Genomic DNA, 25,510 nt, shown 5'->3' with positions numbered 1-25,510 from the left:
TGCAAATCAGGTGTGAGGTCTATCTATAACTTTGATCAATACAAAATTGATTGAGATAATGAACAGAGAATTACTTCATGATAGTAGAATAGTTTTCAGTCTTTTCTGATGAAGTCAGTTGTAAAAGCCTTCTCATGTCCAAATATTCAAAATACACCTTTTTTTAAGACATTTTGACAACTAGTTTAAAATGCTGCAGCACGACTGTTCACTAAATCCAACAGAAAAGTCCACATAACACCGATTGTATCATCTCTACACTGGTTACCTGTATGTAGGGCCGGATGATATGGACAAATATTACAATATTTTTGACCACATACCTCAATATTGATAGTGCGACAATATTGTAGAGATGATTATTGGTGCTTTCTCAAAATATTCATACAATGAGATTTTTGATAAATAATCATCAGTAATGTGGATATAATGACTTAGTGGTTAAAGGCAAATAATAGAAAAGCTACAACAGTCTGGTAAGTTCAGAAAATTACATCAATTTACTGTAATGCAGCCTTTAAAACCAGGAAAAGACAACACTTATGTCATATCACAATTTTACAATATCTAAAATCCAAGATGATATCTAGTCTCATATCACAATATCAATGTAATATTGATATATTGCCCAGCCCTACTTGTACATTTTAGAGTTGATTTTGAAATTTTAATGATTACTTTTAAAGCACGTTTGGGGTTGGCCCCCTGATTATATCAATGACTTAACCCCTTATGAGCCTGAACGCAGCCTGAGATCCTCCAGCAGAGGTCTGTTAGTAATTCTTAGGTCAAGGCTAAAAGCCAGAGGAGACTGAGCCTTTGGAGTCAAGGCCCCATGACTCTGGAATGACCTGCCAGAGGAGGTCAGACAGGCTTGTTTTTACTGTGTTTTAGCAATTCATACCTCACTTGTCATTATTACTGTATCAATTCTACTTTTATTTATTATTTATCTAGTAATTTCTCTTCTTTTTATGTCTTTGTAAAGCACTTTGCAACTTATTTTTGAAAAGTGCTATATAAATAGTTAGTTAGTTATTAGTTATTAAGGGTTTAAGCCCAAAGGACTGTAACCCTACTGTTTTTGTGCTGGTTTATTATTTTTCTTCAGAAATGTTTTTGCGAATTCCTGTGAGATGGTAAATGTGAGAGACATGAGATTTTGCCCATTAATTGGAAGTTGTGTGCAGGTGCTGCCCAAGAGATATGACCCCAATCGGCCTGATGGGCACACTGTAACAACAAACTTTATGTTTTGGCCTATAACTTTTGAGCTGTAAGTCTCACAAACAAAATTCTTTGTTTTTCTAGATTCTGTGGGTCCAGACCAATCTATCTAAACTTAGCACAAAAAGTAGGGAATTTGGGTTTGGTGGATTATTTCTTTGTTGTAACAATGCTTCTTGGCAATAAATCTTATACTGTTGGAAAGCCTGTTTATTTCCCTTTTAAATGGTGCCACATTTGTAAGGAACATGCATTTGTGGGATGAGCAGCACAGCTGAGTATGTGGGTTGCGCCCATGAAAAATTTGACAAATCTTCTCTGCCAATGCCAAACAGCTTATTTTGCTGTTGCTATTGACTCTTGTTATGAGCTTCTGGTACCCCCAGGTACCTGTGAGCATGGGCCCTGCTGCAGTGGTCAGTAGGTGTCTGCTCCAAGAATCGGCATGCCACGTTTGACTGATCTGGATAGGGCCTGTGCAATAGGGCAACTTCAAGCTGGTGTTCCGCAAAACCAAGTTGCGGCATTATTGGGAAGACAACACCCCAAGAAGACTGTTTCCTCACCCTGTCAGCACTTAGGTACCGTAGGCTGTCTTCTACAGATTTGCAGGACGAAATGGCCGACGGCTCTCTGCCCAGACAATCCAGAACAGACTGCACGCAGCCAATCTCCGGTCTCATAGGGCTACCAGGAGGCCTGCCATGACTGCTTTTCATCGTCAGGCCGGCAACAGGCTGGCAACACGTGCACTGGAACCTGAATATGTGGAGGAATGTTATGTTCAGCGATTAGTCCATATTCTGCCTATGGCAGTTGGATCGTAGGGTCAAAGTGTGGAGAAGACGCGAAGAGCGCTATGCTGATTGCTGCACCAATAGAGTAACATCTTTTGGTGGAGGCAGTGTGATGGCGTAGGGCGGCATCTCCCTCACTGGAAAAACAAGGCTTGTCATCATTGCAGGCAATCTCAATGCAGAGAGATGTCGAGATGAGATTCTGCAACCAGTGGCAATCTCATATCTCCACAGTCTGGGACCGAACTCTATCCTCCAAGATGACAACACTCGCCCCCACAGAGTGGAGTTTATCAGAGACTACCTCCAGAATTTGGGAGTGGAGAAGATGGAATGGCCTGCCAGCAGTCCTGACCTCAACCCCATTGAACATTTGTAGGATCAGCTTGGGTGTGCTGTTCGTGCCAGAGTGACCAACACAACCACGTTGGCTGACTTGCGACAAATGCTGGTTGAAGAATGCGATGCCATCCCACAGCAGTGTGTGACCAGGCTGGTGACCAGCATGAGGAGGAGGTGCCAGGCTGTTGTGGCTGTGTATGGTTCTTCCACACGCTACTGAGGCTCCTGTTAGTTAAATGAATAAATTGTTAAATTGCCAATATGTCTTGTTTCTTCAAACTTCAATCATCCAATCCACCAAACACCAAACAAGAGTCCATGGCAGAATAAGCTGTTTGGCATGGCAGAGAAGATCTGTCAAATTTTTCATGGGCGCAACCCACATAACTCAGTTCTGCTGCTCATCCCATAAATGCATGTTCCTTACAAATGTGGCACCATTTAAAAGGGAAATAAACAGGCTTTCCAACGGTATAAGATTTATTGCCAAGAAGCATTGTTACAACAAAGAAATAATCTACCAAACACAAATTTCCTTGCTTTTTGTGCTAAATTTATATAAGCTACGTCCATTTGCGCCTAGATAGATTTTCCACCATTTTGAATACTTTGAAAAACACATTTTTGACTGATAATCTAAACTGTTAATACTGACGATTGTCTGTTTTTGTCTTTTACATTTTCATGGGGGAAACAGCAAATATCAATGGACAATATCAGAAGAGCATTTAGTCAAATGAAAATAATTTTATAGTAAGATGGACAGCTTTTCCACTTTAATAAATACACATGCCAAACACGGCCATTATAAGATGATGACTGTTAGAACGGAGTCGGCTCAGTAGGTGGTCATTGAGAAAAAGTACACTGGTATTAAAAAGCTTTTAAGGAACCTGCTCATGACAAATGGAGCAAGATGAGGATTTTCTTTCTCTGTTTTTTCCCTTATCTAGCTGTCAGTGGTTATAATCAATTCTTCATTAATTTCTCTGTGTGTCTGTATGAAAGTTTGACTGTGGATGACAGCAATAATGTATGTGTGTATGTGTGTGTGTACATGTCAGTCTCCTGCTCCAAACACTAACATTATTGTCAGAAGTGAAGGAGAGAATGAGTGAGTGTGTATATGGATATCCAAAGCAGATAGATAGAATAAGTATTCATTGGCCATACAACTGCAAGGACAAGTGTGAAAATGTGTGCGTGTTTGTAAGACCATTTAGGAGTGCAGCCATGTCACAGTGGTGAAAGCTGTGATTGATGGGCATGAGGTCATTAACATGTCAAGATGACTGCTGCTCTACTTCTTGTCCAGAGATATAATTACATTCTCTGTGATGGTTGGCAAAAAACAAATAAAAACAATGAAGTTCACCTCATTTTGCCTTCTAAATTCAATTTATCTTCATTTGAAAAATTAAGTTACCGTATTTTCTCTGATAGTGGCCGGGGCCTTTATTTACCTCAACTGCAGAGGGTACCAGGCCTTTATCGGAAGCAGGCTTATATTAGAGAGCGGCCTTTATTCCTAATTCCCTCTATTTGATAAGTATATTTGCTCATATTTTAGTACGAAGCCTCCCTGTTTTCTGATCTGCTTCCATTTGCTCTGTTAAATTTTTGTTACTGCATTATGCTATTAATAAAATTCATTCCTTCATTTCCCGACTTTTATTGTGAAACATTACACAAACATTTCAATATAACTTGTGTGAAGTATGACTGGTCAAGTACGGGAGGGGAAATATGGCCAGTCTCGGTTAACAACTAAACAAATCTGAGGTAACGTTACACTGGATATAAACATTAATAGCCAGTTAACAGCACAGTCAAATATCAAATATCAATCAGCTGTCTCTCTAGCTCCAAGCTAACTTTCTTCCTCCCACGTCCAGGGGGCTAGAGAGTGAATGAAGAGATGGAGCTGGTAAGAAAGCAGTGAATCAGATCAATAAAAAAAAAAATCTAATTGTTTCACAGGGGTTACTTTCTAGAGCACAAATAAACACACCCACACCACCGTACAACCCTGCAGCGGTGCGCAGCAACACCTGATTTGGTCTGAATACAGCCTCAATCCATCCTTGTTTTTTCCCTCCCCGCGCCTGTATTTGGGGCCGGCCTTTATTCATGTCAACCACACTCCTGGCCATTATTGGCTTTTAATTGATTACCAGCCACTATTAGAGAAAATACAGTAAGTTGACAGAGGCTAACCTAAAATATTTGAAAAATTCACTTGTTACCAATCTTAATACATTGGTACTCGAATCTTGAAGATAAAACGTTTATTTCATTACAGTTTTTGTGTTTGTTTCCTTTCCTCTAACACACCACACTGACAACAGAAAAGGTTATACAGAAAGAGTAGAATACTGAAGGAAGAGATGTTAAACAGTCTCAATCCTGAGGATTGTGCCCTTTGGGGGCTTAAACCAGATTATATTTTCAGCATACACATGGCCATGACGCTCCACGTGACATAAATTTTTCCAATGATCACAACAGATTGTATACAAGTGCTATACGTAATGAGGAACATAAGTTAACACGTCTGCCCATGAAGACATCAAATGTTGTATTAACGGAATCGCATGTGTGGCCGTTGTGCCCACATATCCAGCCCTTCAGCCAGTTGCCAAAGATTTGAAGTTTCTGTTTTTTGAGAAATTAACCACTTTTCTCATCATGTTCTTCTTCCTCAAAGCAAAGTGGTGAGTCAGTTTTGATTTAATGCTGCATTTTTGTCACGCATGCTGGTTTGTCATTTTAATTGTTTTCTGGATTTGTCAGGGTGACTGAGTTTGAAGATTTTGCTATTTGCTGTTGTTTCATTCTTGACATGGTGGACAGACTGTAAGCTGCAGCAGCAGAGTAAACCATGTCTTTGTTGCATAGCTACATTGAATGCGTTTTTAGCTTTTCTCAGTCCATCTCCATAGTGGGAGAGAGAGAAAGAGAGAAAGCAAGAAAGAGTTTGATTGCTAAAATATTGGCTTCACATCTTGTTTGCTGTCGGGTCTATGCTGGCATCAAACCACATTTTAGAACTAAAAATAAACATACTTTGCTTTATCTGGTGATGAAATGGTAATATATTCATCTGTGACGACAAACACATGTGAAATGGGTGTTAGGGACAACTCCACTTATTTTTTAGTTTCATCAACCTTATAGATTTTTTCCATCAATTAAAATGATCATCTCTCTGGACTGTTTCTCTGTGTCCTGTTCATTTCTCTATTTCTTATAATTGACATGTTTCTTTATTTGTCTGTATGTCTCTTTTTTTCCCCTCACACTTGCTCCATCCTCTCCTACACACCCCGTTTTCTATCTTTCTGCTTTTAGTTTTGAGAGATGCTTCAAGGTATGTCTGCAAAGCATTGAGAAGACATCCACAAGACATAGAAGAGTGACAAAGATATTCACCCAGATTCAATCACAAAACGTTTCAACAGCAAGTTATGAGCTGTAGTCCACTGAGACCAAATAAAATGTACTTTAAGTTGACATAAAAACTGTCAAAAAGTCAAAAACACATTCTGCTTGAGTGACATTCATTCATTTTGGATGTCTAAGTTGTTATTACTAATTTGTGTTGCTCAAGCTTTTATTTCATTGATCTAGGTGATTGGCTTTTCAATTATTAATTAATCTGTTTTTAACCTTTAGAGTAATTTTTGACTGGGTTCCCTTAATGATCTGAGGGCCTCTCATGAAGTAGTCTCTCTCTATATAATTATAATCTGGCAGTCTAATCTGTTTAATCACACTTCTAAACTAAATTAGATGTCCTAAATCATCTTATGTCAGTACACAGCCCCTCCATCACCAAGATCCCTGCCAAGCTTTCCAAATCAAAAATGGAAAGCCATTACTTAAAGAGTGACATGACCCATGCTTATGAAATGATTGATGGCAAAGTTGTTTTAACCAATTCCCGCACTGCTGAAATAACAGTAGGTAGCTTATTCCATAGAAAAACAAAGACTAACTCTACTGTTTTCTGATGCTGTTAAATGAAACTGGATGAATGGGATACGGTTTGCCTCTTCACAGAGAATAGAGGCTGTGGTCTGGTTTGATTCACAGCAGTTACGGTGGTTTCCAATGATGACAAGTCACCATTAAAAACCTTCGCAACCAACATAAATCTAAGCTGACCACAGCTGTCATTCTTTGTGAAGACGGATTTTATACTGCCAGCTTGCGAGCCTACAGGGAGCAAATGTTTGATACTCAAAAAAGAGATTTCAGGTGGAGTATCAGTTTAAGGTTGTGGTGACCCTCCAAGGAATAAACATATAAATCAAAATTTTATGCCCATAAGTATAGTAGTAGGAGTTATTTTCTATGTATGTGTGTGTGTGTTTTCTACCTGTTTCAAGTCCAGAGTCACAGTCACATGGTGGTATTCCATCCCATTCTTGATGGAGGGACTTTGCCACCAACGGTTGGTCCCATCTATGGCATATTCTATAGGATGACGCTCTGTATACACACACACACAGAAAAGCATATCAGTCACTTTATTCAATTCAAACTCCAAAATATCTAAAAAACATTTTAGTCTTGAATCTACTCTTTTTTTAAACTTCTGGCATTTCAACCATCCAAGGCCAGATATCAAAGGCACATGTTTCCTACAATGTAAAAAGAAAGAATAATAGATTTCCTTTTCCCATTTCAGATAATTTTAATTCACTTCTGAATTTAAAAAAAAAGGTCACCATATTTGCAGAATCTAATCCTGGATGCTGTTATGACTCCACACAATAGCTTTCATGAAACAGCCAGATAATAGACATTATTACTATATAGCAACTGTCACTATGCAGAGCTTTGTATGTATGATGTGTGTGTGTGTGCAGGAGTGTTTACGTGTTAATGTGTGTGTGTGTGTGAGAGTATTTTTAAGAGAAGATGTGATATTTCAGCTTGACCGGCGGCTGTCAATCACCAGGCTACTTACTTGTGACATTTCTGTTAAAAACCATGACAACTGTCGCTTGCAAGATGAAGGAGCTATATCCTTTCCTAAAATTTATTTCTCTCCCTCCCCTCCTCTCCTCTTCACCACACCTTCTCTCTCTCCTCTTTTTTTTTACTGTAATTTCCCTCTCAGATCTGAAAAGGACAGACTGCTGGAGTCCCACAAAAATCTGTAATTTAATAAGTCAGTGTGTCTGTCAGAAAGTTACTCAATCAATCAGTTAATTAAGCTTAGTCAGTCAACTAGACAGTCAGCAAGTCAGTCACAGAAAAGTTGTTTAATAGTGAGCAAATTAGTCAAATGAAATACATCTAAATCTCAAATCTTAGTTTTTAAATGACCATGTCAGTAGCAGTGGGTTCTTATTTCATTTTCATGCTTCCCTACTTTTTCATATTCTATTTGCAGCAGTATATCCATCCCCTCTTCTTCTTTTCCTCATCCTCGTCGACTGTTAGACTAACTGCCTGACTTGCTGGCTGAATGAGTGACTGGCTGACTAGCAAACTAGTCAGCGAGGCAGGTAGGAAAAGCTAATGTGACTGACTAGTTGACTGACTGGCTGGTTAATGACTCATTAAATGGTTGATTGACCCACTGATGACTGGTTATTAGTTTAAGAGCGACTGTTTGGCTTCTATGACTGAGTGGTTAACTGAATCATTGATTGACTATTTAATTGACTGTCAGCTTGGCTGCTTGAATCATGACTGAAGGCTAATTTTGTATTGTCATCATGTCATGTTGTGATTGATTCCTCAGTTCATTCGGTAATTATCACTTCAGACAAAATGATTGGTTAACATCTGGCCAATCGGGCTCTAATTAACTTATCTAGCATGATTAATTATTGTAATCACTACGACTATAAGTCATTGTGTATGTGTGAGAGTTTTTCTTACCAAATGTCTTTGGACTCTTTTCGTTGCAGATTCGACACTGTGGGTTCCTTACAGGCTGACCTGGTACATGTTCTACCAACTTACAGAACATCTCTGGACCCAACGAACCACAGGTAGCATTGGCTGTTATATCTGCCATGGACGCCAGGTTCAATACAGCTGGGAACAATCCTGGAAAGAAAACACACAGACTGTTACATACAGAATAAGCTACAGGTGTGCAGTATGTGCTGCTGTCTGCTACACATAAATTGTAGTTGTAGTAGCTTTTCTCTATCTGGAGAACAAAAAGAATGTTATGATATTGACACACAGAGATGAAGTGATGTTTGACAGTAAACAACCATATTTCTAAAAATGCCAGACTGTTTCCTGAAATCCTTTAAATATCACAAATATGTATGTATAAAGATGACATGTGGATACACAGAAATTGCAGCAAATTCATCATAACGTGCGTAGTCAGATTATCACTAATCACAGGTTCTTCAGTCTGTTCAGAGCAGTTCAAATGAGGTCAGGCTGGCTCTTTTCTTCAAAGCAAAAAATATGTTAAATTGCCAAAATGCTACAGTAGAGGTTATTAGGAACATCCAGCATACCTTGCTTTGTATACAGGTTTTGTATTCAAAATCATTAAAATTTTACGGTTTGTGTGTGGTGTTGTTCTGAGGTGAGTCAGTCCGTGCTTGTGTTTGTTGTACTGAGGATGTGAGTACTTAGCCTAGAACATGAGGGGGAGGGCAGGTGTTTTATACCATCCTAGTTAGTTAATCTGGATGTATATTTTTGGTACAGTCTAATACAGTTAACATAATTTAACCCTGTTCACTTTATCTTTGGATAAAAGCAGCATACAGAGAACATTTTTTGGCCTGCTTTCAACTGTGCAGACTTTGGGCAATGTGCTACTTTATCAAAGGACTATAAATTTGCATTATGTTGCTCAAGCATTTTTTTCCATTTCCTGTCCATGGATATTTTTCACTGCTGGAGCCACAGAATATAAAGTTGGAGAGAACATACATTAAGGAAAAGATTTTTTTTTCCAGGATATTATGAGAAGCCATCAATAAACTTTTATTATGCAAAAGTAACTGTGTTTTCCTCCCTAGTGGACCCCTCATGGGTGTGGTATGGTGCTAAACAAAAAACCTCCTAGAGGACATGAAAATAGAGCTACATTTCTCAACCTCAACTCAAAATCTCCATGATAAAAGTAGTCCATTATTATAAACTCCTGGAGCGATGTGACTACAACCTGAACCTCCTTCACTACCACCCTAAGAAGAAAATAATGATAATGCCAACATTTCATAAGCTGGGCGAGTTTTTTGTTGGTGAGCCACAGTGGCTGGACTTGCTATTTGGACTGCATCTAATGCTTATTTTCATTACGAGCCACCTATTTTTTTGATTAATTGATAAATCTTTTGGTCACCAAAATGTCTGAAAATTATGAAAAATGCACTTTTACAATTTCTTAAAGCCCACGTTGATACTAAAATAGCTTTTTTGTCCAAAATATAAAGATATTCAGTTTACTGTCATAGAACATTAAGGAAAACAACAAATATTCACATTAGAAAAGCTGGAACCTGTTAATTTTGGGCATTTTTTCTTAAGAAATTACCTCTATTGATAGACTAGTTGATGGATCAACCAATCATTTCAGCTCTACTTGCTATAGAATATTAATTAAAGTCCCCCACTCAAAAATGTGTTGTTTTTTTTTCTTGTTACTTCATTTGGAGTTTCACTGTGCAGAATGATGTATGTGCTCAGGGGGGAAAGTTTCTCTGTGCTCACTGAAAATCTGAGTTTAAGGCGTGTACCTACGGCATGATTTATGACATCACAACTAGTTTGGAACCAATCATGTGCCAGTATGCGACTTACATAAGTGTGATGTAGAAACTTAAAGCCTCTAGTGCGCATACACTGAGGATGGACTTTTCTGAGAAGTAGGAGACACCTTTTGTCCAGAAGTTAAACTTTTGAAATGAAAACTATTTGCATATTCACAGATTCTGGAATTTTTAATGAAGAAGAAGGTGTCAATGTCATTTTAAGGATTTAAATGAGATGACTTAACTTTTTTGTGGAAAAACAATATTAGACAAATTATTATTCAAAGTAGAGTATTTCATATATATCTTAAAACATGTCTGGAGGGGATCTTATTTTCTTCTCATTTCCCAATGGTTTTATGACATAGTGATATACGTACATTATATACTTTAGGTAAAACTTACTTTAGGTAACATAAAAGCTAAAACAAACTGATCATTATTATGTGTCCACATGTCATCACCACACAAATACACCACAAGACTGCACACAATCTGTATTTTTTCCAGACTGTAGGCGTAATTCATCTGTGTTGTTCCCATAGTAAAAGAACATTAGTCTCGGAGTGAATGACAAGCTTGTTGAACTTAAAGTACTGGAATGCTCAACATGCACGTGGTTCACATTTCCTGTCTAGCAAACACACACACACAAACATGCACAAACCATGTTATGTCAGATATCCCAATCTTGGTCTGAGATCAACAGATTTTATAATTAAACAACATGTGCACTCACACACAAATATAAACAGATACATATGAATTTACAATAACTGTAAACAGACAAGAAAGACGGATGAGATGGAAGTGGAGAAAGTTGAAAGTGTGTGAAAGTGTGTGAAAGTGTGTGTGTGTGTGTGTATGTGTGTGTGTGTGTGTGTGTGTGCGTGTGTGTGTGTGCGTGTGTGCATGCGTGCGTGTGTGTGTGTCCAGATGAGCCCAGCTGTTTGGCCAGATGTTAACACTGATGAACTGTGAAGAACATCTGAGACACCCAAAGTCTCTCTCACCATGTGTAAACATTCTCAGACACATTCTCACAACATATCATATACTGTACACACTCAGTCAAACACACACACTTCTCAATCTCTCAGAAATGAGATCTGATAAACATACACCACTGCGGGAGCCCAGATTTCCATAGTTTTCGTAAAGGAAAATATTATCTTCTAGATAAATGTTGTAACCAAGTTTTCACTGTGTGATGACTCTGTAGAAGTTATACTTATATTATTGTGTCCTTCACTAATGAATTATAGAGCACATTCTTAATTCTTAAAGACTGCATTAATATTAACCCCAACAGACAGATTAAATTAGTAGTTTGTGTAGACAATATGATAAAACAACGACCCAGATATTTTTCTCACAGAGTTGGTGGAGAGCGACCAAAGCCCCTCTGTCTGCCCCTCAGTGGTCAAATCACCTGATGTACTTTTAAGTGATTGTTAATTGTGTCCAAGGTCAAGAATGAACTTTGAACTTTGGGACCCAGCCTATGTCAAGTCATGATGTTCTATGGAGGTTTGTGTTTATGTGACTGTTGTGTTACCACCTCACTACATAGGGCAGAGGATGTTGTTTGGCACTGGAAAACTTAAAAAAGGATTTCGAGGAAGCAGATCAGAAGGCAGGGGTATGTTTAACAAAAATATTAAAAAGACACAGACATGAACCCTGGAAAATTCAACAAAAACAGCTGAAGCAAAAGAATAAACAAAAAAATCTGCATCCTCACAGCAAGCGGCCATCTACTCTCTCCCCTACTCATCACAATTGACCAGTGACTGGCCTTTTACCCTCTCAGCCTCACTGTACCATCTACTCAGCTCACCACAGGGTGAGCTACACTAATACCAAGCTTTCAAAACATATAGAACAACAGTGATGTAGAATTTCTCTGTTACTGCAGACAATTACAATTTTCTATGAGCACACACAGCCATGAGTGCACCAAATTATACAGAATGTAATTCACTACAGAACAGTCTTTTCCTTCCTACCTCAACTTGCCAGCGCATGATGACTCAATGTTTAGTGCAACTAATGATGCACACCTGTTGTGATTCTCACTGATTAAGCGGACGATCTGCCCTACTGTACCATCACACACCAACACTCCAACACATAGAAGGACTGAAGCCCTTCAACAAGAACAACGCTGTGAGAAAACAAACTACTCAACTGAAATCTGTATTCCATTTTCGTGTAATATGACTGATAAATTAACAGATTAACAGAAAAATTTAACACTAGTAATGTTGGAAACCAGAACTTCATGAAAAGGGAGAGAAGCAACCTTTCCACAGTGACATGAGTTAAATTAATCATTTATTCCATCAAAAATGTCACTTCACATAGATCGTCCAACATACGGACAAGACTAGTTGTAAAATACCACCATAATCACAATGCATTATTCCAAACTGTATCTTAAAATGTAGTCATCTAACTGAAACTCTTCATTCAGTCCCACAGCCTGAACACTATAATGATAATAAAACTGCTTTTATACATGTCGTATCAATGTCTTTTCACTTTCATCACTTCATTGTGGCATGTCCTCTTTTTTTCTTTTTTGATGCCTCAAGATTTTAAGTCAGATATTTGGTCGACATCTTAGTGGAGAGCAGGTTTGAGTCTTATCACAGTCACAGCGCTCTTTTGTTCATTTATTCCCAATTTGAACAGTGGCAACAGACAAAAGATAAAGCTCTCAAAGAAAGAAACAGCATGCAGGACCCATTTATACTTACGCCTGTTGGATCTATCCACCCATGCACTTATCATAGGGACAAACAAAAAGTGTGCAACAGTTGTCATGTTGCCAACATAATCAAATTCCGTAACCAGACTTCTGTAGAAAAATTATCTGCGTTGAGGCCTTAATACAAGATCAAAACAGTTGCTTTGATGAACATATTTTTCATGGTCCTTCTTCTCTGCACCGCTTATAACTGCTGCCACCTGCTCCTGCCAGGAAATTAAGCCAACATCCTGCTTATTCCTGGGATTTGGAAGAGTCTCCAACCAGATACGCAAGTGTGTGGGAGACTGCAATCTTTAATAGTGTAATTTTACCTTGATTTGAGACGGCTAATACCTTAAGCTTCCTAACAGTTCTGTACGTCTAATTTACAGAATCACAAGGGATTCTGAAAGGAAACTCAATTGTATAACCACATATTTTGGTTTGCTTCAGTTTCATCTTTTCCAATCCAGCTGGGAAATGTTGGTGGTGACATTAAACCATTTGTGGTACCCTTACATGCTCACATAACACTATTTCTATTCCTTTACAAATTTAAAGAAACATTTGTCCAATATTTTCATTTATGACATCCTATCAGCCTCAGATGTACTTTGTGTTTAGTGCTAATTTGCATGCTAACATGCTAAACTCAGATTAGGTCAGGTCATTCCCGTAGGCCAATTTTTTTTTTTCCCAGGATGGCGAAGTCATGACCCACACTTCTCTGCCTCTGATTGGCTAGTACTCCTTGCCTTCGTTGGTTGGGTTGCTTAGGTTCAGGCACGAGGACTCAGATTGGTTAGGGTTAGGGTAAGAATATCAGGGTAAGCCAATCAGAGGCAGAGAAGGGCGGGTCATGACTTCGCCATCCTGGGAAAAATAATATCGCTTCCCGTAGCCCAAGGGCTGCCGGGGCACTTTGATGACATCACCACCCATCTCCAAACATCCCAATCTGCCGCCAGTCTCATGCACTCCACCACCACTTTCCCTGTCCATCTCTTTGTGTCCGTCATCAATTCTGACCTCAGCTTTCCTGCACCTCTTCTTCCATTAACTTCACCATGCATGATGGTATTTGCTAGAGGCCGATTTTTACTTTTTATGTGCCTAACCACTGTAACTTTCTCCGTCGAGCAGTTTCGATCAGTGGTTCGAGAGCCCCTGCCGGATTTCTTATCTCCTGTCTGGAGTCGTTTGTGCAGTGTATTTTCCATGTCACCCCTATAATCCTCCTGTAGCAACTAATTTCAAAGGCATTTATTCTCTTTTCAACATATGTGTTGTATGTCCAGGTTTCACATTCTTACTCAATGAGTGAATAAGTTTTATTTTTGTGGGATGGGAAATGTTCTTTCCACTCCATGTCTTCAAGCTGACCGGTAGCAATGGCCAATCTTATCCTCAATTCCAAGTCTGAGGTGTACTGCCTGTTCAACATAGAGCCGAGGTATACAAAGTGGTCTGCCGATTCCAGCACTTTCCCATCAGCTTTCCCTTCATAATGTTCCTCATCAGTCACCCGAAATGTTACCATCATTTTACTTTTCTCAATGCTTATCTCCATACCATATCTCATTTTGTGCCCAGACATTTGGTAATGTCCGCTAGTTCCTCCTTGGATCCAGCTATGGAGTCTATGTCATCCGCGAATCTGAGATTTTTTATATATTATCCGCCAACTTTGATGGTGTCAGTGAAGTCCTCCAATGCCTCCATCATAATCTGCTCCAGAAAGAATACATGAGAAGGCATAGCAACAGAATGCATCCTTTGCGGACTCCCACTGACATTTTTAAATCATTCCAGCGCGTCGCTGCTTGACATCACTGCATTGCTACTCTTGTTACTCTGTTACTCTTGTCGCATTGATCATTTTCACTAGATTTGTGCCAATTTTGTGCTTTTTCATAACCATCCACAGAGCCTGTCACACCCTATCAAACATTTTCTTGAAGCCGTTGAAGTTGTGGTGGATTTCCATCCGATGGCCTCTGCATTTCCCACTCAAGATTCTTGCATTTGTGATTTGTTCAAAAGTGCTATGTCCACTTTGGAAGCCAGCTTGTTCCTCAGATAAGAAGTCTATGGCTCTCATATGATTCTCGACAAGATCTTGCTTGGGTCGCTTATGGGGCTTATGGTCCTGTAGTTGTTACATTTATGGAGGTTTCCTTTCTTTGCCAGTGGGATTATCAAGGATTTTGTCAACTGTGATGGCCACTCTCCACTCCTCCAGACCAGAGTTGCAGATCTTATGTAGCACATCAATGGTGTTATCTCCCCCACTCTTGATTAATTCAACCGGTATAAAACCCTGCAGCTTTCCCACTTTTAAGTTTCCTCACAGCTTCCTCTACTTCACTTCTCAGTGTCTTGGGTTCATCATCTTCATCCACACTTGGTCCGCCTTAGTCCATGTTGGTTAGTATAACTGTGTCAGTTGCGATGGGGTAGTTGTAAAGTTCCTTTATGTACTCCATCCATCTTTTCTGTTCATCATTCCATTCTCTGTTAGCAGTTTACCACCAGCATCTTCGATTACAGAAGTTTTAGATGCCTTCTCTCTGGTTATCACGGCTGCATACGCTAATTTCGAGCTGTTATCGAATCTGAACTGAATGTCATCACATTTCACTTGTAAGAAGTCTTCTTTTGCTTTGTTTCTTTTCGCATTTTTTGAGTTTGCATCGCTGTACTTCCGTTCATTCTCCTCGTTCTCATATGTTTTAACTTTTACACCTCTCCTTCTGTCGAAATTTCTCAGAATTTGTGCTGCCATCCACAGTTGTATCAGTTTCTTTTCTTTCCCCAGGACATCTAGTGCTGTTTCCTTCACAGCATTTCTGAATGCATCAGTCTTGTCTTGTGCATCTGTCATTCTCATCAGCAGTGCAAACTTTCCTCTGATTGTAATTTTGAAAGTTTCTAGTACATCATGGTCTTTGAGTCTTCCAATGTACTTCATCCGCGTGGAGAGGGCCCTATTTATGTTCTTCAGTTTCAGTGTCATCATAACAAGAGTGTGATCACTGCTGATGTCAGCTCCCTGACATGACTGTGTTTTGTTTCCATTTATGCTGCTGGTACATTTTTTTGTCTACAAAGATGTAATCAATCTGATTTTTGATGGTTCCATCAGGTGCTGTCCATGTGACTTCTCTGGAGATTTTGTGGTTGACGTGTGTGTTAGCAATCACAAGGCCATGTAGTTTTGCAAATTCCAGTAGATGGAGTCCTCTTTTATTAGTTGTTTCAACACCAAATTTCCCTGTAGTGTTCCAGTCGCCTTGGATGATAGTGATGTCTTTCTTTGGTATGTTGGCAATGGTTGTTTCTAATAGGCTGTAGGACAGATTCGTATTATCCTGCTGAATATCAGTTTGCATTCTAACACTAACCTCACATAGTCCTTCCGTACAAGGAACCCAACACCTCCATGATGCTTCTTCTCCTCCCCACTCCACCATAAATAGTGTCCTTCATCCATCACTGTCTCCCTGGTGTTCAGCCATCTCATCTCTGCGATGCCAAGGATGTTCCACCTGTATCTGTCTATCTCATACTCCAGTTTGTTGAGTTTCTTGTGGTTGTGGCATGTTCTCATATTTCATGTTCCAATGGTTACTTCATCTTTTGCAAGTCTCAGTAGTCGGTCTTCCCCAGTAGCATACTTTTCGATCCCACTCTGAGGAAGTTCGATGGGAGGTGCAGCCATTGTTAGCCCAGGCCCCGACCAATCCAGTATAGTTGTGGGTTGTGTCATCATTGCGTTTCAATCAGCTGTTTCCTTGGTGGTGCTGACCTCCTCTCCAAGTATAGATGGCCGTTGGTTCCCAGTGGAAAAGGGGAACACATCCACTCTTTGACAGGTTTTGTTTTTAGTCTTGCTGGGTGTCCACACACCCTCCTCACACAACTCAAGGATTCTAGAGTTGTGTGGGGGAGCCAGTTTAGTCGCCAATGGCCCAACCATGAACAGCTAGTGCTGGATACATGTTACCAGTAGCAAGCATGCCCATCTTAGTTTGGTGACGCCCAACCTGTCAAGAGAATATGGTTAGCATCACCTAATTTTTATGGCAAACAGATTTGGTCCAGTTTTCACAAAATGATGCTGAAAGCAGGATTAGAAAATGCCTTGTTGATAATTTCAATTAAATTTTGTGTCTAGATTTCTGTGGGTTTTCAGTATTGATGTAAACTGTCATAGCAACACCTACTAAATGTAAAATATATTTCTTAAGAGAAAGTGATCATGTGTATGACTGACTTTGGCCACAGATAACATTTTTTCTCTCTTGCCTTTTATGTTGAACAATAAGGTGAGATAACAAGAAAGAAATGGAGAAGACTGGGTACAGACAGGTTTCAGATTTCAGATTGACTGAATGACAAGGACATAATGACTGTCTGCCTACAGCTCTACGACTGCCACACACACACACAAGCACATCTACTCAGATCCATCACCTTCCATTCTTTTCTCTCTGCTCTGATAACCATGGTAACCTACCTACCTACCTACCTGGCTGGCTGGCTGGCTGGCTCTCTATGCCCCATCTACGCTCTGTTAACCAGATGTCTCAGAGGATTTACTGTCATACAGGCTCTAAATTATAATACTGTCAAAATGTATTAGTGCACCCCATGAAAGCTGGGTAATGTCATTGCCAAATAATTTGTTTCAAAAGCCTAACACTGATTACACACCAACTTCCCTGGTAAATTGTGTGATTTATTTATATATATATCACCTTGGAATTTGGTTGTAGTTACATGACAAAGCTTACATGTGTTTTCCTAGTGTAAAAGACTGATGTAGCTGAGCGAAATGAAAAGTGGACACCTCTACCTGTTTGGTCATCATATTGACTATACTTATGATTTTATTTCTCATAATGTTGTTGTGTGCCCAACTGTCACTCCCAAAGTAGTGGCTCTATATATAAAAATGATATAACTATTTAAATATATCATGATCTTTGCTATAAAAAATCTATATTTGTTTGCATATCTATGTAAAATGTAGTGGCATCCAATTCAAAACTTCACTGTTTCTCTTGTTCCAGGCACAGATCTTTGCCTCTCCTTCCAGGTTTTTGCAATATTGCATATGATGTCTAAGGCTACCCATGATACCTTGCAAACAACTAAGAGTGCTGTACATAGGCACAGCAGTGGGCTAAATATAAACTTCAGCGTGCTAACATGCTCACAATTTACATACTGATGTTTAGCTACTAATTTTTACAATGATCACCATCTTAGTTTAATGTATTAGCATGCTAACATTTGCTAATTTGCATTAAAGTACAGCTGAGGCTAATGAAAATGTCTTTACTTTTGCAGGTATCTGGGCATAACACAAATTCTGAATTTAAAAACCAGGAATCTTTACAGAGGCCGCATTTTGTGTCCTTGCAGCAAACCCTGAACAAACTGCATTTGCGTCTACATCCAACGGAACAAATGCACCAACATACATACTGTAAGTACATGTTCACAAAAGTGAGAATGTTAAAGCATGCCACTCATCAATGTGGTAACAGGGACAATAAGACAGTGGTATGGAAGCTAAATCTACATTTAAGGAGAAAATGTGAACATATGACCGAATGTCCAAAAGCTTGAGAATGACAGCAAATTCCTTTTATTGTATAAAGGTTTCTTATTACATTATGAATAAAACTTTATTTGCTTTTTCTGTCATGGGAAAAGATGACTCTGCACTGCTTGCCCGGCTGTGTGCGTGTGTGTGTGTGTGTGTGTGTGTGTGTGTGTGTGTGTGTGTGTGATGGATGTGTTATTGTTGAGTTTTGAGGCTAGATGTATACTTGATGGAACAAGAAGAAGGTTGAAAAAGACAGGATCATCTCTCTCTGCAACTCTATCTCTCCCTCCATCTTGAGTAGTTGAGGGGAGAGAAAGAGAGAGAGAGAGAGAGGTAAAAGAAAAAGATAGAAAGATTGATGGAGAGGGATGAGATGGATGGAGGGATTCCCAGAGAAAGATAGAGTGTTGTTTAAAAGGGTCAGGGCCAGGAGGAGAATGAGGGATGAGACTGCAATAATCCTGTACACACACACACACACACACACACACACACACACACACACACACACGGAGTCTTTACATAAAGATATTTACATACGAAGTTGTGTGTGTGCATAAAAACAGTGAGACACACATCACTGTGCACACAAATATGTTATGTGCAATTAATAGATCATGCATACACACAGACGAGCACAAATGAATATGTACAATATGCATATATAGCCCTCACTCTAATGAATTTCCAGTCATATTTGACAGACTCAATCTTACAGCACAACAATATAAACACTAATCAGTGCTGGACTCGTCCCCAGCTTTGTGAGAATCACTTCTGGAAAACGAATCTGCTTTGTTTGCTCAGATGTGCTCTAAACACCTGAAATATGATTTCTATTCTAGCCCTGAGTTTCGCAAACAAGGCAATCCAGGAAATGGGATTTTAACAAGTTAACAAGGACAGAAGAATTCGACACATGTCTGAAGTTGTGACAAATTTCCTCAAAATGTCTTCAGGTAAAAGCGACAGGGACTGTGTTTACTCCCACAATCTCCAGAATATGACTTTATTATCTTGTTATCTGGAGATATCAAACTTCTTGTGACAATGAGAGAATTAATTTTTTTTTCTTGAGATCACAGCTACCCGCTTACAGATTTTGGCTGCAAATGTGTCATACAATGAACGGTCCAAAAAAGATGAACTCAGATGTTCACTTTGGCTACAATATCAAACTTTCAAGGCAACAAGAATGGAACAAATGTTATGAAACACACAAACAACACACAAATAAGACCCTGTTATCAATAGATTAGATGATGATCTTGGGAAAATATATGTAAAAAAATATGAGCCACCAACCTGGAGGCTAATGGTGGTATATATGAGTCTTTTTTATGCAGTCTTGAGATCAGAACATAATTATATTGGTATCTTGAGATATAAAACCTTTTATAACAAAAATAAAGAAAAATATGTTTTCTCAAGAACATGAGTTAATTTGGTACCTGCCATAATGTCTGCCTGAGTCATAAATTGACTACGGTAAAATAGCAACAGGACAAAAATAATTTGCTGGCTCAAGTTAACAAGACAATTATCTGAAGATACTGAGATAACAAAGTGCACACAGAGCTTAAATAAGTAAAGCGTCCTTCCGATAAAGAGCTTGATCATTAAGGAAGACATCAGCACAAAAGTTCAAAGTAATTTACCTGATTAATTACAAGAAAACAATGTTTTGTTATGACATGTCAGAAATAATTAAATCATGATCACGAGAAACAAAAGTTTTGCTTAACTAGATATTAAAGTTCTAACTTTGATGGCACGACTGGCATCACTTTTATAAACAGGTAAAAAACTTTTAAACAAGGGTTTAAATATAGTGTGTATTCAGTCATTGCCTTAATCACATCACACAGAGACACACACACACATAGTTGTTGATCTGTCCTGGTTGCTGCACAGCACAACATATTATGACTAAAGTTCAGCAAAGCTCACATCTAACAGTAATGTTTAATATTAGCACACACTCACATACGCGTTTTCAGTGTTCCCTGGTTTCTACATGTCGTTTCTATGGTAACATAGTTCGTACTGACATGTTGGATAAATGAATGACTTCCTAATAAACAGTAGATTACATCTGCTGGACATTTCCTGGCTCTGTTTCTGTACTCATACAAACTTCAACATGAAAAATGTTTATCATAATATTGTCTGAGTCACTGTGTAACTGGGTTTCAAACTGTTTTTCCTTCTTTTTTTTAAACATTCCTCCACAAAGGATGTTGGCAATGTGTGATATTTAGAGCTACAATGATTAGTCAAAGAATCTGTCTACTGACAGAAAATTAATCGCCAACTATTTTGATAAAAGATTAATCACTTTGACTAATTTTTTAAGAAAAAATGCCCAAATTCTCTTGTTCCCACTTCTTAAATGTGTTTTTTAGTCCTGTATGACAAAAAACGAAATCTCTTGGACTGTTGATCAGGACAAAAAAAAAGACATTCTAGTTTGCATCTTGGGCTTTGGGAAACAGTGATCAATATTTTTCACCATTTTCTGACATTTTATAGACCAAACGACTAATCAATCAATCAAGAAGATTATAAACCGATTCATTGATAATGAAAATAATCGTTAGTTGCAGCTCTAGTGGTATTTGCTATTCCTTAGTCTAAAAGAGTTTAAAAGGTTTTGTCTTAATCATTAAAATTGAGACCAAATTAAATAAAAAACATCATTTTTGTGGGCTATTTTCATGGTGGCGCAACGACCAGAGCAAGCAATGTCCTAACAGTTTGGTATTTTCCTAACCTTGAAATTCATTTTGCGTATCATGTTTCATTCTTGAAATGCATTATGGTGCAAATACGGCTGTATCACATCAATTACGATATGGTGTTACCATTTATGACCTGAGACGAGAGTAGAATTATGACTGAAGTGTCAGATTGATGTGATCATAAAAACTCTACCCCAAACATTTTTTAAATTACATATTCTCTATCAGTATTGTATTAATTAGCTGTTAAAAGACAAACAACATCAGCTTTGGGCTGCAGATTTTATGGACAATAATATGTGTGTCTTCATTTGTTGAGCTACTGTTGTCATACTGTGACTGGACGAGCTGCTTCAGAGCTATGAGATCCGTGATGGAGCGGCTGTATGTATTAATAACCACACCTTCCAATCTAAAGTATTCCACTTCACTCAGCCCTTTTGCACTGTTGGGACATACATGAACCGAAATGCAGTGGACAAATTAAAATTTTGACCTGATCATAGAGGTAGATGAAATGTTAAGGAATCAGCAAAGTCACTACAATCCGGAGGGGCGGCATTTATGTTTGTACCAAATTTCGTGGCAATCCATCCAAAAGTTATATTTCACTCAAAAACACGAAGGCCAAATTTATTAGCATTCGTCCTTTGGGGAGTATGAATGTCCAATGTACAAAATGTCATGGCAATCCATCCAATAGTTGTTGAGATAATTCAGTCTGGACCACTCGCATAGCCATTGGTGTGCCCCCGGTGTGCCTCTGTGATGCTCAAGTGATCACTGTTGTGAAGTGTCGCACTTGAATCAATATTTTTTAGTGGTAGTTAAAATCGACATCAGAAAATGGTTTTACAACAACAACAAAAAAAAGCACAGGAGCAAGAGTGAGAGCAGGTAAGTTAATGCTACTTCATTTCTGTGAAAGACAGAGCATGGACTTCAAAAATGTGAGTCAGATACACCCTCTCTCTCTTTGTGTCTGTCTGTATCTTTGCCTCTTTGCTCACTCACCATGTCTCTCTGTGTGTAACATTATTTAACACTTTGCTGTGTTGTTGTTGATGGTTCGTAGTTCTTATTTGCTGCTGTTTGTGGTTTGTCTGGACGCTGAAACTGTTGTGGTGTTGCTGCTGTCTGTGGAGGCTGCCGAGGCTTTGAATAAGTTGTTTGCTGGTTGTTAAATCATGCCTTGAGGGATATTTTTTGCATGTCAAAAATATAAATGAGGGTGTGTAATTCAAGTATCTGATGCATGCATTAATACTTTTTGATGTGAACATAAGGTTTTATATCTGTTAATGCAGAGTTCAAACTTGTATCAGAGTACAACCCGGTCGGAGTGATTTCCTGGATGAGTTAGATACTGTTTCCCTCCCAATGACCCACTCCACCAAATTATGTATGTGTGTCTGTAAGCACATCGGATCTTTCAGAGACAGATTTCTAACAAGCAATGAGGTGTTGTTCCATCATGTCTCACTATGGGATGAAACTTCAGCTCTGCAGAAAGCAGAAACAGAAAAATAACATTCATTTACATTCTAAGCTCAGTTAAATATAGTATCCACACTATCTGGGGACATTTCTATTGCTTTTGTGATAAATATGCATGTCTTTGGATTTAAAGCAATGTTGAACCTACAGTAATTCTGCTAAAGTCTGGAAGCATTGAAAGTGACACATCCTAGCTCAGTTGATGTTTCTTACCTTGAAGATGTGCTAACACAAGTAAGTCACACTAATGTGATTTTTTGTATAAATTGTGCTTTTTGATGTTAGAAGTAATTTTTGAAATAGGACCTGCTGGTGCAGCCTATTGTGTTACAGGCTGAGGGAGGGATTGGAAATGTAATGATAGTTTATAAATGAAGCTAAACTTTGTTAACCTCACACTTTGCTGTATTGTTGGATACATAATGCTTACTTAATTTATGTAAGTGGCACACTGTCAGTTTGTTTTTGCCATGTAGTGGCATTGTGCAAATAGCTTATAGGCTTTGCATGCTCAATGCAGCAGATTCAGTTCAGTGAGTAAGTTAGACCATTGAAGTCACCACAGCTCCGGGTTTGACATTGCTTTTATGCAGCAGTTGTGTTATAATGTTCTTGGGGAAATCATTGCAGCATTAAATGACAAAATAATATTGCAGCTCGCCTCCGCCACCATATTTCTTGAAACTATCACATGTTGCTAAGCAACAGTACACAAAACCAGTAGCCAGCTATTAATACAATGAATAGTAGGCAAATACTAATACTAATGAGAGCTTAAAACAAGAGTAAAAAAACTGTTATGGTTGATCTACAGATCACTTTGGTTCTTGCACACCTTAAATCCCACAGGCACACAAAAATTAATATTTCTGGCTTCGCTACTGGTCTGGACCAAAGTGGTGGACTCACCACTTCATTTAGTCTCCAGATTTGTAGCTAACATACCACAATCATTGATATATGTTTTGTTGTTAATCAATATTACATCCAGATACTTTTGTCATCATAAATTAGGGTTTAGTTAATGAAAACCCCTTGACTGGAATTCAGAAATATAAACTTGTTGTAGGTTTTTAGTTACAAGTGAGTGCAGCGAACATTTTCAGAAAAATCACCCTCAAATGTCATGCTGAAAAAATGATGTGGACAGATCGATACTGGTAGTGACACTGAGTTCATGGCTATTTTATGACAATTCAATGGTTGCAGCTTCAATAGTGACTGAGTATTGTCATAATGAGCGCTCCTCTTGCATTGTGGGAATGTGTACGGTCACTGGATTGTAACAAAAATACAATAAAAGCACCAGAGGAGGTCATTTGTGTGTATAAAGTCTGTCACTCAGTCATTGTCTATCTCCTGAAGTATCACAGTAAATATGTTCATGTTAAGTTAATTTCAGTTTTAGATGCATTTTAGAGGAATGTCATTAAACTAGTCAGAGTAACCACATCACAAAATGAAGAAAAACCATACAAAGCCATTCAATATATTAAAATAATAGTCTCTGTCTGCATTTTTCTCACTCCCGCTGTTTCTCTGCCTCCTCCTGCTGTTTTTCCCAATATTATTCCGCCACACGATTGCTGTATATAAATATGTACTTGAAGTTTTCTTGTTATTACTTGTCTGGTGTGATAAGATTTAAAAAATGTACATTAATTTATACTTTTGTTTTTTCTGTCTCTATCTCTCGCTTTACATCTGTTGGCCACTCTTCTGTCGACCTCGAGGGGTCTCAGGAAAAGCTGAAATGAAAACTAAGTCAACATCCTGCTCTCACTACGACTTCCTGCCCTGGGAGTGAGAGTTTGTGTATGTATGTGTGTGTGTGTGTGTGTTCCCATCAGAAATGGAGCAAAAGAGCAAAGGACCAAAGGAGAACACAAGCAGACAGCCAGTCACCCTGCCTTGAAAGAGAGCAATGAACGACTTATTATACAAGAAAATAAAGGCAGAAAGTTCATGTAAAAAAAGAAGGAGAAATATTGTGGGCTGATCAGAAGGGTCAGGACATTGCCCCATCTGACTTCCCCCGTCTCTCTTTCAATTAAATTTCATTTCTTGGACTTACAGTGGAATGACAAAACCTCCCTTTCTCTCCGCTTATTGTCCCTTCTCAAATACCATGTCTACTACTGGACTGATCTTTTTGAAATTGCTGTAATAATAATGCTATGGAGACAAAACCTAGCATACAGAGGACAGTAAAGGGATATGATTATTTATTATATCACAATGCATATACCTGTAGCCATAAGCAACACCAACTCTGATTTGATTAGACAATTACTGTAATTACTACTTTCAATGTAAGAACTCACATACTGCCAATAACATTTTTCCTATAATTTATTGTATATTTTTCTTTTTTTTTTTTAAACATAGCAATGTGCGTTTCTGCTTACAACTCCACAGAACTTCAGGGACGACCTAAATATTGTCCTTTTCCAGATGGCTACACACCCATCAGAGAGAAGAGGAGGGGGAGAGACATGTGAGCTTAAGTGTGTGTAGGTGTGTGTGTGTGTGTGGGTGTATCTCTGTCAGTCTGTCTGCGTGTGAACATGAGTGTCTCTGTGTGGTTGATCTTTGCAAATGCTGTCCTCTTCCAGACGGTCATAAACTCAGACTAAACAGGAAAACCACAAAGTTATAGACACTTAATCCCCTACTCACACACACACACACACACAAACACAAACACAATGTCAATGAACTAACCATATCTGCTAGAGGCTACAGTGATCACTGTGTTCCAGACTGGGGGGTGTCTAAACCACTGT

The 25,510-nt window shown here is 38.6% G+C and overlaps 1 protein-coding gene across 4 annotated transcripts in view; it reads right to left on the bottom strand.

The window, feature by feature from the left end:
* Nucleotides 1-25,510, bottom strand: part of lama2 (laminin, alpha 2) — a 206,596-nt gene that overhangs the window by 152,745 nt on the left and 28,341 nt on the right. For all 4 annotated transcript variants that reach the window (XM_042389960.1, XM_042389962.1, XM_042389961.1 and 1 more), the window contains exons 2-3: nt 8,265-8,435; nt 6,748-6,860 (exon numbers count right to left, since the gene is read on the bottom strand). In XM_042389960.1, the coding sequence (XP_042245894.1) occupies nt 6,748-6,860; nt 8,265-8,435 (284 nt within the window). The remainder of the gene's footprint in view (nt 1-6,747; nt 6,861-8,264; nt 8,436-25,510) is intronic.

The sequence above is a fragment of the Thunnus maccoyii genome, chromosome 17 (genome assembly GCF_910596095.1).
Source record: "Thunnus maccoyii chromosome 17, fThuMac1.1, whole genome shotgun sequence".
Lineage (NCBI taxonomy): Eukaryota > Metazoa > Chordata > Actinopteri > Scombriformes > Scombridae > Thunnus > Thunnus maccoyii.
This window is presented reverse-complemented; position numbering and strand designations above follow the sequence as displayed.